Source organism: Manis pentadactyla, chromosome 5, assembly GCF_030020395.1.
Source record: "Manis pentadactyla isolate mManPen7 chromosome 5, mManPen7.hap1, whole genome shotgun sequence".
NCBI lineage: Eukaryota > Metazoa > Chordata > Mammalia > Pholidota > Manidae > Manis > Manis pentadactyla.
Window position 1 is genome coordinate 146,068,176 of NC_080023.1, and position 13,586 is coordinate 146,081,761.

Below are 13,586 nucleotides of genomic sequence, written 5' to 3' on the forward strand. Positions count from 1 at the left end.
GATAACTAAGTCTAGGCTAGAGATTCTGGAAATATTGCAATTTTACCCACACTTACTGTGCTTCCAGTGCCTGGTGCAGGTTAGGCCTACAGTAAAAGTTTGTGTGGGAATAAATAAGTGGTACTGGTCAGAGATCTGACTCGAAGGGTTGTATAAATTATGAAGTCTTTATGCAGTTTAGTTTGATATTGATGCTGTCCCTTTCTTTTTCCTTACAGTTTGTTATCGAAAGCCACCATTATACTCAGTAGAGGAGTATCAGTTCAGTATCGCTACTTCAGAGGGTGCTTTTTAGAACCAAAGGTACGTTTTCTTTATCTAGTTTCCAGTTTCTTTAGTAAACTTCTTTCAAAAGCAACGACTTAAGTGTGGAAACACTGAAAGTAAAATGAGTTTGTCTTGATGAAGTAAGGCAAACAGAACTCTAGATTAATAACATTTTGTTACCAAAAAGCAAGGAAGTAGCCACTTCTGAGGCAGACTATGTCTGCCATGGAATTTTAAAAGACTAATAGTAAGTATGTTCTGCAATATTCTTATCAAGGAAGTGGTTTTAATAAATAGATGTTCTGGGTAGGTGTGCATTTTCTGTAACTTTTCTAAACCAGTTAGTAACAGTTGCAAGGGTTTTTCTTTTTGTTTTGTATTTTACTCCTTATGTGGTATAAATACATCTACACTATGAGCCAGCTTTAAGTGAGTAATTGTTTTTAAACATTACTTCACAGCAGCCGTCTCTTAGTGGCTGCATTGCTTAACTCCTATCAAAACTGAAGTCCTTTCTCTTAGATTTTTTTTCTCAACGATGTTGTTGATAGACCAGGATCTTTTCTGAAGGCCTTTGGAGTATCTGTTAAATATAAATCTGCTTGCCTTACAGTGATTTATTGTTTGGGGATTATTTTCATATTTAGAAAAGAAAAAAAAAGTTGATTCTTTCCCTCTATTTTAAAGATACTTATTTCCTGAAAGGATTTTCTTCCTTCAGATTTTTACCTTTGAGCACACTTGTGCTGCATGTGAACAAGGGCTTAGGTAGGAGTCTAGGAAGCTAAACATGGGTTAAACCTTTTAAAAAAAGTGTATTTCCCTTTGGGGTCTTTGAATACTTGTTAAATATGAAGAATGCAAGCAGCCACTGTTACCTCATTCTCTTAGCCACCATTATAAAAAAGAAAAAACTGATGAACTTCAGCTGTCTTTTGCACCTATTACGTTTCTTATTCCAAGAATATATTGTTAATACTCAGTAATTAAACTGAAATTATATTATGGTTGATCATTGTGTTGACTTATCTTGACAATAGTCTCACTTTAATGACTTAAGATCATTAATTTGGCATAGGGGTTATGTATCATGGCAAAGTTCTTTAGTATAAATTGAGCAATTGTGCATAGGTATGTAGGTCATAACACACATGACATCGAAAGCTTATTTGAGGCTCCTTGTATATGAAATTTATAGCATGAAATCAACTAAATTTTACTTTAAGGGGCATTTAGATAAGAAAAACATAATGAGTCCTTTGGACATAGTTCTCCAAAGTAAGACTATTGTCAACACAGGTCAAATTAAGCCAGCCTACAGTATTTTTCCATCTTCATTGAAAATGTACCCAAAAGCAGCAAATCAGTCCAAAGTGCCTTTCTGAAAAAATTGGCAAGAAGTCTGCTTACAATAAAAAACAAGTTTTTCCCCTTGTAATACTTGCAAAAGTTTACAGTATGTGTTGGTGAGTGTGTTTCTTTAAGTAGGTGCTCTGTATCGTGTACACATGTACCGTGTGATGCAGGGGCTGCCATGGTAAGTATGTTTTTCATGGACTAGAGTAAATAGCTACATAAAATTCCCATGCATATAGCTAGGGGTTTTTGTGGGGTTTTTTTGCCCATGCCAGCTTCAAGTGACACTTCTTTTAAAAGTTGGTGGCACTTTTTAAATGAAACATCATTTTTAATAGAAAAAGTTATGAAACTTTGTCTCGATGCATTGTCAAGTGATGGAACTAATGTTCAAGGAATCTTAAATTGTGAAATGATGTAAATTACTGGTATATATATGTTTTGTGTATATAAAGGCAGGAAAACAAAGTAATTATGAGAGCCTTGAAAAGCTGAAATGGGTAGTAAGATTAATTTTACTGGGTCAAAAGTTTTAGGAGGCAGTCTCCCCAAGCAGTTGTAGAGCCTAAGCTAAAAATCTGGTGATCCTGTCACTTGACCTTCAGACCTCAGCTTCCTCATCTATAAAATGAAGGATTTGAACTATAAATTTCTTGGTTTCTTTCCATTACAAAAATTTTATTGTAAGTAAATAAAATTTTACCATTTTATTTGTCTTCCATATTTTGCTTTTTAACTTATTCCTTTTAGAGTCTTGAAGTCCTTTTTCTCATAATTTTTCATAGCTATTCTCTGAAACCTTGTAGAATCAGAGTAAGGTATTAATATGTTGAATTTTAAAATAATTTTGCAGGTTACAAATCAAACTATTATCTTATTTATGTATGGCAAACAAAGGTAGTAGATATTTCTAGAATGAAAACATTGGAATGAGCCTGCAGATAGTCCACTAATTTCAAATCTTCACCAAAGATAATTTTTAGTTAGCATGTAATTTAAACTTAGAAAGAAAATCCATGTCCACCTTTCTACTTGTGGCTGGAATTAACGATGTTACCTCATACTGAAGTGTTGATCAATTTTAAAATATATTGTCTTTGAAATTTTTCCTTCATTTCAGTGGAAATAGCTCTTTATTTTTCAGTAACATCTGTTTCTGATTTTTATAGGTGTTAGCATTCACTCATAATTGCAAACTCATATACTTGTTTAGTTTCCCTTGATTTTTGCTTAAATCCTCTAATAAAGGAATCAATCACGTGGGATAGGCATATAATTATTTTCAGAATAGTCCAGATTGTCATTTTGTACAATGGTTTCTTAATAATAAAATTGTTGATGCTCTTAACTTCACATTTGAGCCATCTCAGAGATAGATGTCTGTCCAGCTACCTTTCTTTGCTGTACTCTTTACTCATTCCTAATTGATCATTTTTCCTATTGGTCTTATTAAAAATAGTGATCTTTAAATAACTGTGGGTCTGGCCTCTGACATAGGTAAAAATTTCTTAGAGCCCTTTACATGCACATTTTTTTAAAAATTGTGGAAAGACAACAATCAGTAAAATTTTTAAAGCATTTACATTTTTCATAATATTTAAAAAGCAGTGGTAATTCACAACTAGTTGATAATTTTCTTGGTGGTTTGTTAAAAAAAGAAACGCGGTCTGCATGTTGGATAATCTTGTTTATTTCAGTGCTTGATGTTACTGAGTGATGTCAGTAACTTTAAGAAAGCAATTATTACGACTTTTTTTTACAGAAACATAGGTTTTTTGGGGGGTATTTTTGTTAATACGCCCGTTTGAAAACTTTCTACCAATTATCTGATTTAATACATGTGAAATTGTGAAATAACTCTACTTGGTACTGCTAATGGAATACTACTGTCTTGGACTGATATTGTTACTTTTTTCTCCAAAGATCCACCTTCCACTTCACTCCCAAAATATTTAAAATTGTGGCAGCCTTTTACAGAATGGAACTGTTCTTTTGTTTAAGATCTTGAAGAATGAGTTATTATATTTGGCATGTTCAAAAGGATTGCATGTTTTGGAGTCATCTCTGAGATTTTTAATTTCCCAATGCTCAGGTCTTAATTTTTTCATTTTTTCAAGAACTTTAGTAAGCTAAAATTTAAGATTACCTTCTAAAGTTTAATAAAATAGTCAAAATAATTTTGGAAATTCAGTGTATTTTAAAACTTGGTTCATTTTTCAGTATTATAACACTGTATCAATCAACATGGATTTGTAGTGTGAATGCTAGTAGACAGAATTATAAGTCATGTGTTGAATTGTCCCTTTGGACTGCTCCTCAAATAATACCATTCTCTTCAAGCCTTGGTTGTTTATGCTGTAAGTAATGGGTTTGTTACTAAAATAGATGAAGGTAGTTAAAAATTACACTAAAATGTGTTTCCTATCAAATATTTAATCCAAAGAGCTGTTCTTCCTATGATTAAGTGTAGATACTGCAGTCTACACTTTGTAAAGTTCTGCTAACACCTGAATTAAAACAAAAACAAACAAAAACTCTCTCTTTTCCTCTACCCCCTTTTTACTCCTGCCAATGTTTAGTTAATATTCATGGCACCCCTTCAAGTCATTTTTGATTAGTAACTTTTATTAAGAATACATAAGCATACCATCTTTGTAACAAGGAGGATTTTTGTGTGTGTTGGGTAGGGGAGGGTATGGGAGACATGGGAGCAGTAGAAGAAGGGAATAGGTTACTTCTTTCTGGCTGCTTATTATTGCTAAGACATATTATTCCTATTTTTAATGTTAAGACATTTGCATCATTTGGGGATCAGAAAATTTGATGTTTAAGAAACAAATTGAGAAAAACATGACAAGAAAAAGTTGTAGGAAAAACATCCAGCATATGTAGGATTAAATGTGACTTTTTTAGTGTAATGGAAATTAAATTCACCGTATGTTAAGATGGGCAATTTCACATTCACATTTTTAAAAATCATCTTAATTTGCCAATTCATCAGTGAACCCATATAACAAGGAGGTATTCAGCCAGAGAAAATGAGCATTTCCTATATTATCCCAAGATTAATGATTGAATGAATATCTAATGCTATTTTAGTTTTCAAACTTCCAAAGTTTGCAAGTTTAAAAAAAGGTTTTAGCCTCTGGTTATTTTAAGTGGCAGAATTATCTCTTATGTGTAATTAATAATGGACCTATGTTGATACATACTTATTTATCATTTGATACACTTATTATTAGATATAATCAATGTCGAAATCTGTAAAATGTTAGAGAATAGTAATAACTGCCATCTCAAGATGTACAATATACAGAAGTTTATATGTTCCAGGCCTAGAAAAGGGCTTGACTATTGTATGTGAAACATTAAGTGATTAGCCTGAATGGTGTAATAATGGGTGATTTTTGTCTTTCTTTTTCGCTTCTCTGTATTTCACTGAAACTTTGCTTTTAAAATGTGTACCTAAGGTTTTATTTTGGCACATACGTTTTTTCTTTTTTTAAATTAGAAGACTTAGAAAGCATTTAATACATAAGTCTTTTACGTATATGCAGGGAATCTTTGTTGGTAGTTCATCCTTCTTAAGTTGCTGTAGACATTATCAACAATGATACATAAAGCACATTTATTTTCTCTTTTAGTAAGAAACCTTGATAAGAAAAAATGTTAGGAATTGCCATATTGTATGAATTTATAAACTTTTAAGGCAAAAAGGGTAAAACTGCATGTTCCCCTTTTCTCAAACTTGTTTTTCAAATTTACCCATGCATGTGTCCTATTTTTTAGACTATCCTGTGCTCTTCAGAAACACTGGTTACTGTGAGAATGAGAAATCTGATGTTCTTCCTGTCATCTACTTACTTTTCTTAAATACATATAAAAAAGAACCTTATTATGCCCCTAGTTACTTGAGTAACTTGTGATAATTGATTTGGAAGTATTTGTTCCTACTATTCCAATGATCACAGTTTAGGCTTTTTCCAAAAACTTGGAGTTACTTAGGGTGAAATACTTTATTCAGTAATACCGCATTGACTACTGACATACCAAGCATAAAGTATATTGGTATTAACCTTAACTTAGGATAGAATATCAGTGAAAGATTAGAATTGCTTTGAAAAAAATTGAGTATTGTAGGCAGATTTAAGAATGAGTTTAAGACGGCTTTATGTGCCAGATCATCTCATTTTTCTTTGTTTACTGCCTCACCTTATTTTCTTCCAGCGCTCATCATGTTTTATGACCTGGTACATTCCTGATTTTTTTGGCATATAATATTGATGATTAACACGATGAATCTCTTGGTTTCATATTTAGTATAAGACTTAGACCACAAACTCTAATGGAATCATGGGTAGAAAATAAGATATAAGAAATTATTGCAGACGTTTAACTTTTAAATTGCAGACTATCGGTGGTCCATGCCAAGTCATAGTTCACAAGTGGGAGACTCATCTACAACCACGATCAATAACCCCTTTAGGTATGGGCATTAACTGCATCTGTTTGAGGCATATGCATAAAGTTACTAATATGCTGCACAATGGCTTAGTGTGGGATTTAATAACTTTGTATTCTAAAGTTCAAGGTCAATGCACTGTCAGTACTACAGATTTCACTTAGCATATTGTGGCTCTTTTAAAACTAAACAGTTCTCAATTCTTTATAAGCTTTGTTAGAAATGCTTGCCTAGTCATTTTTATTTCTTGGGCTAGATTAATTTATTGTGGAATATTTCATTTGGAGCAGTTATAAAGTTTATAAAGTACATCTTTTTGACTGAGCATCCATTGTTTTATTTGATTACTTGCTCACAGAACTTGAACAGTTGGAGAAAGAATCTGAAACAGATTCTTAAATTTTTAACTTTGAATAATAAGAGTAATAGAATAACTTTCTATTCTGTTTTTTTAGAACTAGCAAATACTTGGATAAACTTGTATGAATGAATTCATATTTCTTGGTTGTAGCAGATGTTATCTTCCTCCTAATTTACTTAAGTACTGGTGGCTATGTTAAAATTAATATACAGATAGTTTCTTTTAAAAAATTAGTTTTCTTATGCCTAAAAATGGCATTTCTCTTCATATAAGTATTTTTAAATTTCCTTTTCTATACTGAGATTAAAATTGAAAGTTCATTTCACATACGTTAAATTACTCACTTGGATTCATCTATAAATTGACTCTGCTGAGAAATGTATCTTTTAGTTTCTAGAGAAAATCAGAACTTAAAGATTATAAATGGCTTGGTAGTTGAGATAAGAAAGTAGTAGGAGATTCTGCTTTACCCTGCAGCAAGGACACATCTTGTTTATACAGATATCTCATTCCATCCTCTTTATTGGATCTTCTTTTGATATGTTTGTTTTAATACATTATTGATAGTATATTTAGATTTTTATGATAGTGTACTGTAGAATTATAACAGTCCGACACTGAGGTTGGAAATTATTAGGTATTAAACATTTAAAAAGTAATTTGTGTTTTGAGGTATCTTCCAGTTAAATATATTTTCTTATTCTGAGAAGCGAGATGATTTTGTTTCTGGCCTTTTAAAAAGAAATTTATACTTTTGGAAAATATAACTTCTAAACTGAGACTGCATGAAATCTATCAGAATCTTTTTTGAGAACTATCACACTTAAACTTTGACAAAGATTTCAGTCTTATGTTTAAAGCAAACTGGGAAAGTAAGTCACAAAGAAGAAAATAAGTCATTTTTTCAGAGGGTGGTGCTTAACAGCTGTTCTCATTGAGCTGAAATTTCTGTTTGAAGGGAATGTGCTAGTACTTACTCTTTTGGTAGCTCTTCACAGCTCTGTGTATACAGGTAAGTTTATGCTATTTGTAAAGCTTTTAGCTGGCTATGGAGAATAGTTGGGATTGGAGGAGAATTACATTTTAGATAAGCTCAGAATATGCACTACTTAAGAATAAGCATTTTAATTGTGCCAAGACCTTTGTTGAAAAATCAACCAGGAGATTGTGTCCAGCAGGTTGTCAGTCTCACATATTAGTGGAGAAGTTTGTCCCAGTGCCTTTAGAGCACCTCTCTGAGGAGTTTTCTTTCTCTTCTGTAACATCATGAATAATCACCAAGTCTGTAGAGAATACCACTGTTTGATAGCCTGCTTGAAAGGGAATTCTTTATTGAGGGCTACAATAAATATGCTTATTCACTTTGGGCTGCTTTTAAATTTTAGATTAACTATTTTAAGTCTTCAAGGTGGGTAATTTCTCAATTGTTCATTCTGTATACATCATGAATTTTAACTAGTTTCCTATTTTCCTTCAATTCTAGAAAGTGAAATTATTATTGATGATGGACAATTTGGAATCCACAGTAAGTGTTGCCTTACATTTCACTAGAAATAGCACAGAGAAATACGACAGAGTATAACACTGAAAAAGAAACTAGATCCAAGAAACATAACATACTGTTAGGAAAGTTTCCAGTACAATTCTTATACTTAAAATTTGTATCCTTGGTTTTTGACTGGTGATTTCAGATATGTGCATTAGTATAGATATAAAAGTATTATACTTAACTGTTAATATATCATTACTTTTTAACACCATTATGTTTAGAAATACTAACAGTTCTAAACATTTAATGTGTGAAACACTACTTAACATTGATTTAATGTTAAGGTCTCATGTTAGTAAGACAAACATACCTTAAATCTCTTAAGTTATGTTTGTATATTTTGTGTGTCTGTATATGCATTTACAGTACTGAGCAGATTAAGCGGAATGTGCTAGTACTGTGGCTGAGTCTTTAACAAGTAGAGAGAAAATCCTTTTATTTCTGAATATGTTGAAAGTGTTAGACATTCCTCTGCCACCCTGCCTCAGTAAATATCTTATCTTGAGGATTCAAGTTTTCTTCAAAGAATGGAAGTCTCACAGCGTATCAGCATTATCATGTTAAACTGCATTTTCTCTGTAGATAATATACTATAGGAATCAAAAGGCGTAAAGGGGGTGGACAGAATGTGTCCTTGCACTGACTGTAAGCCAGACATAATTGCTGATAACCAGTTCACTTTCCTGTCGAGTACAGGAAGGAACAAGGCCTGAATGTTTTGGTTGTGGTTTTCCTAGGTACCTATGTTTATGCAACTTTAGAAATGTACCTGCTTTAGCAGTGTTTGGGTAGGAATTTAACTTACTTTCATTGATTTTGTTGGGTGTTATTTATTTTAAATCATAAGGCTGTCTAAAATAATTTGAATAGCTCTGCTGTTTTAGAATCTTACCTTTTTTTTTTTTTTCAAAAGATGACATTTATGCTACATGTTTTGGAGTTTTCTGTATAGAGGAGTAGTTCTCTCATTTCTTCAGTTGTAATGTATGACACTGTATCCCCTCTGTTATATGTTAATTATTATGTATGGTTATAAATGTATGTTTTTTTCTTCGTGGTGGTGGTTATTGTCCTAGTTCAAAATTCATCTTTAGTTACTTTCAGGATGGAAAGCCATTTCCCAACTTTGTCCGTTTCTTAATTTTCTTAAAATTAAGAGATGACAGTAGTTTCTCTTTATTTTTAAAACTTAATGGACTGACTGTAATGGGGTGTGTGGTGGGGACTTGATAATGGGGGGAATCTAGTAACCACAATGTCGCTCTTGTGATTTTATATTAATGATACCAAACTTTAAAAATGCAAAAGAAAAAAACTTAATAATTATTAAATGTTTTTAAGTTATAAAACTTAAGGTTATAAAACTAAGGAGAAAAGTTTCTTGTTTTTTTTTTTATAAATGTCTGAAGATGAAAAACTTAGAGGTCTAAAACAGTTGTCAGCTTTCTGGCATTTATGAAAATTTTATTACCTATATGTTAGAGTAGGAAACTACAAATTAAAAAATGTTAACACAGTGTTATCACAATCATGCAGTTTATTTTTTATGTGAGGACACAGAATTGAATCACAGTTTTGTTTTTACCTCTTGTATCTCAGCCCCCAAGCATTGTGGCATAAGTAATCTCAGCTGAGTAGCTCATCTGAAGCTTTGGAATTGTGATAGGCATTCCCAGTGGAACTTTTGGGCTAGAAGCTATCTTGGAACATGTACTCTTTCTGGAATAGATTTGTATTATTTCAGTAATGGATTCAATAAGAATATTTTAATTTACTGAAGTTGTTAAAGTATGGCTAATTATTAACACTCATTTAACATTTTCCCCCTACTTAATATAAAAGTTCTTTTTCAATGACAAATTTAAGGCTACTTATATATTTGCTTTGGAGAGAAATAGCATTGATATATAGACTGAATGCACTTAAATATTAATGTTAGCTAGAATTGTCAGTGTATACTATACTTACTGGATTGTTTAAAAAAATGTATAGTAATTATTGCTCTTCATGTTTACTTTGTCAGATGGTGTTGAGACTCTGGATTCTGGATGGCTGACATGTCAGACTGAAATAAGATTACGTTTGCATTATTCTGAAAAACCTCCCGTCTCAATAACCAAGAAAAATTTAAAAAAATCCAGATTTAGGTATGACCATAAGTGTTTTGTTACGCTATTTATTTTCACTCATGCTGTGGATTTCTAACCTATTTGGTTTTAGGTTTTAGCCTTTAAAAGTATATAAAACCAAGAAAATAACACACTTACAGATAATGTCACATTTTCTTGTAATTACAGGGTCTTGTGAGAGTGAACTGCCACTCCACCTCAGATTGCTAGTTACATGTATTTATGTTAATCTCTAAACTTGAAACCAGAAAACTGTTTCTATATAAATAAGAGATTTCCAGGCTTACATATTTTTGTAGTTTCCACCATTTAAAATTCTTTTAGTATAGTAATAGTTTGTTTTAAAATTTATATAATGGAAATGATTTTGTGCTAAATGAAAGGAAAATGGCATAAACAGAGAAAAATGATTGTTGGAAATACCCTTCAGTGTCCTAAATTTTCCTGTGGCTTGAAAATAAAAAAATAAAAAAACTTTCCATGAAGAAAGGTAGCAGTTATCGCAGCAGTTACAGATTAATTTCTTCTTAATCCTAAATTAATTTAAGAACTAGTTGTCATGCTTTGTGTAAATAGTAAATGGTAACTTAATTTTTCTGTACTATCATCATATAAATCTTTGTGCTTCTCAATGATCCACACAGCCTTATCATTTGAATTTTTGTAACTTCGGGACTTAAGAGTTACACTTCTTGATATGCAATGTAACCTTTTCTGACAAAATGTCAAGGCTGGGCTGAAAGGGCCATTCAGTAACTGAAGTAATTAATAATACAATATCTATTATTGTCATAATAAAATTCACAATGATACTGGAGTTTGTAAATCCATATATGTTTTATAGTAGCTGCTATAAATATTACAGTAGTTAACTTATCCTAGTCATAAAATACATAAAGGAAAGAGTGGATAATACTTCACAGTCCTGTGCATTGGCTGTTCTGAAAGAGAGTAGGGTTTTGAGTGTACCCTGTCTCTGTGCATTAGCTTTTCTAAACCTCTACTTCACTTTTGAAAAACCAAGGTAATTGGGCCACATGGTTGATCTACAAAATCCATTTAACTGCACAGATTCTGTACCCAGTCATACATAATTGAATATTTTATTTACATGTTAAAAGCTAATAAATTGTTACAGCTGTTGACAGCTGTGTCTTACTAACATGAGACCTTGAAATAAAGATAGCAGTAGAAGATTAGGTAGTTGGTTGGGCTTATGTGAATTTTTTTTCCCCTTGATGTTAGTTAAGAAATTAATAGATGACCAATGGTTGGGGTTCTGATTGGATTGCATACTGAATATTATACTGGTCTTGTTTATATAGGAATTATTTTGAGTGTTTGTACATATTATTGTGTTGCTTAGGCTTAAACTGGAATAATTTTGTATAGCCATACTTAGTTGGGCTGTGCCAATTACATAACTGTTTCTTATTGAAGTAACTGCACATAGCTAGAAATTGTTGTTCTGACAGGTTTTTTTTCCCAAATTCATGTTAATATTAGACTGAACTTTCATGGTTTAGGAAATAAATTTATATTTAAGGATATCAGGACTTCAAAAACTTTGCAACAGCTTATGCATTTTAAGTTGAATACTAGACATGCTGTTCTATCTCTTTAACACCAAGTTTTAAACCAAAGTTTCTCTTTCAGTTGGCTCTGCCAGTAAGTGGAAAGCAAGGTTTCTTCTTGATGATAGACTATAACATTGAAATAGCTATTTGAAGAAAGCTTTAACATAAATGACCTGACTTCTTTCATGGATACCTTTAAATTTGATTTTTTTTTCCTTTGGTAGATGAACATTGGTATTGGTATTGGCAGAATAGCCATTTTTATCTTCCATGCTTTTCTTGCCTGTTCATTCCTGTCCATTTGTGATCTCTTCATATGCCCAGTAGAGAATGTTTGTTCCTTCAGACTTACCAGCAGAATCAATTCTGCTATTCCTAAGAGTGTGATTTCTGAGAAGAGCTGATGAGTTTTGTTTGGATTATTGAAGTGTTACTTTTGATTTTATAGTGTGGTTACAGAACAATATTACTAGCTGAATAGTCTGTGTAGATGTTCCCTCTGGGTGACCTCAGAATGTGGCTGTAAGACAAGCCTCAGCAGTGGTTGGAGGCAGGAGGTAATGAAGAGAGAGGAGGCCCCTCTAATACCATTCCTGATTTGTATTATCAATCAGATCCCATTTAGAATGAAAAGTTTTTGTAGCTCAACTGTTAGCTCTGTGCAGTAACATTGTTTCCTACATTAATAGTATTGAAATTGTTTAATATGTACTCATTTCAGTTGGTGCAAGAAATTTTCTGGAATTGAGTTGACTTCTTGGCATTACAAGTGCTCTGAAAGTAATTGCTTCTCATTGAGAGTAGAATAATCTGTGGCCCTATGGCTTGGGTAGCTGCTCTTTGTTTTCACTGCTGTGAAGTTTTAGACCCTTGGTTATTTTTCTGTTCATTTGTTTCACTGAAAAGGTACATTTATATAGGTATATATGCATACATAAAAAATATGCATAAAAGTAAATATATTTAATACAGTATTTTTTGCTTAATAATATGCTTTTGACAAAGTACCTGGATTCACTGTAGTAAGGTAGAAGAAAGGAGAAAATTTTAAATTTACAGCCTCCAACTCTTAACATTCTTTTAATGCACAGTAACAGAAATGTGGTTCGGTTTTGTGCTTGTTTTATATATATATACACTTGTGAACTTCTCAAAAGAAATTGAGATAACCAGTTTTAAATGGGATTTTAGTAAATACCTCTTTAGGTTCATTTAAAAAATAACAAAGAATTAATTAAAATAACCTTAGGCATAATGAGCATTTGTCTCATTTTAGTACTTAGCAGAAATATATGCAGATTTTTATAAATCAGTGTGTTTTAAACATAATCAATGCAATAACCTCTAGTATGTGTGGTCTTTATATTATATATTTTTGTTATTTGAAGATAGTCAGGGAGCACTTTTAAATTCAGCAGTTAGGTAATACTTATATGAGTTTTCCTTCTGTTCTCCTTTTTGCATGTCATTATTTTGTCCTTTCTTGTAGGGTAAAGCTGACACTGGAGGGTCTGGAGGAAGATGACGATGATAGAGTGTCTCCCACTGTTCTCCACAAAATGTCCAATAGCCTGGAGATATCCTTAATAAGCGACCATGAGTTCAAGTGCAGGCATTCACAGCCAGAGTGCGGATATGGCTTACAGCCTGATCGTTGGACAGAATATAGCATACAGACAATGGAACCAGATAACCTGGAACTAATTTTTGATTTTTTTGAGGTGAGTAGTTTCATGGAAGGGGTTGAGGAAAAATGCAGGCATGAGCACATTTTTACATACACTTTGATTTTTATGTTAGTCTAATTTGTGTAAACCTGCAGCTCATACAGCTTTGTAGATGTTTACTCCTCTGTACATTTTAGCAGACTTAAAAAGCTTGGAGT

General features: G+C 32.2%; 1 protein-coding gene across 5 annotated transcripts in view; it reads left to right on the forward strand.

Moving 5' to 3' along the window:
• Positions 1-13,586, forward strand: part of GPCPD1 (glycerophosphocholine phosphodiesterase 1) — a 66,838-nt gene that overhangs the window by 12,120 nt on the left and 41,132 nt on the right. For all 5 annotated transcript variants that reach the window (XR_005024742.2, XR_005024743.2, XR_008997896.1 and 2 more), the window contains exons 4-8: positions 219-303; positions 6,034-6,109; positions 7,930-7,971; positions 10,019-10,142; positions 13,191-13,422. Coding sequence is in view for 2 of the 5 variants with exons in the window: in XM_036885114.2 (XP_036741009.1) it covers positions 219-303; positions 6,034-6,109; positions 7,930-7,971; positions 10,019-10,142; positions 13,191-13,422 (559 nt within the window). In the remaining 3 variants the exon portion in view is untranslated. The remainder of the gene's footprint in view (positions 1-218; positions 304-6,033; positions 6,110-7,929; positions 7,972-10,018; positions 10,143-13,190; positions 13,423-13,586) is intronic.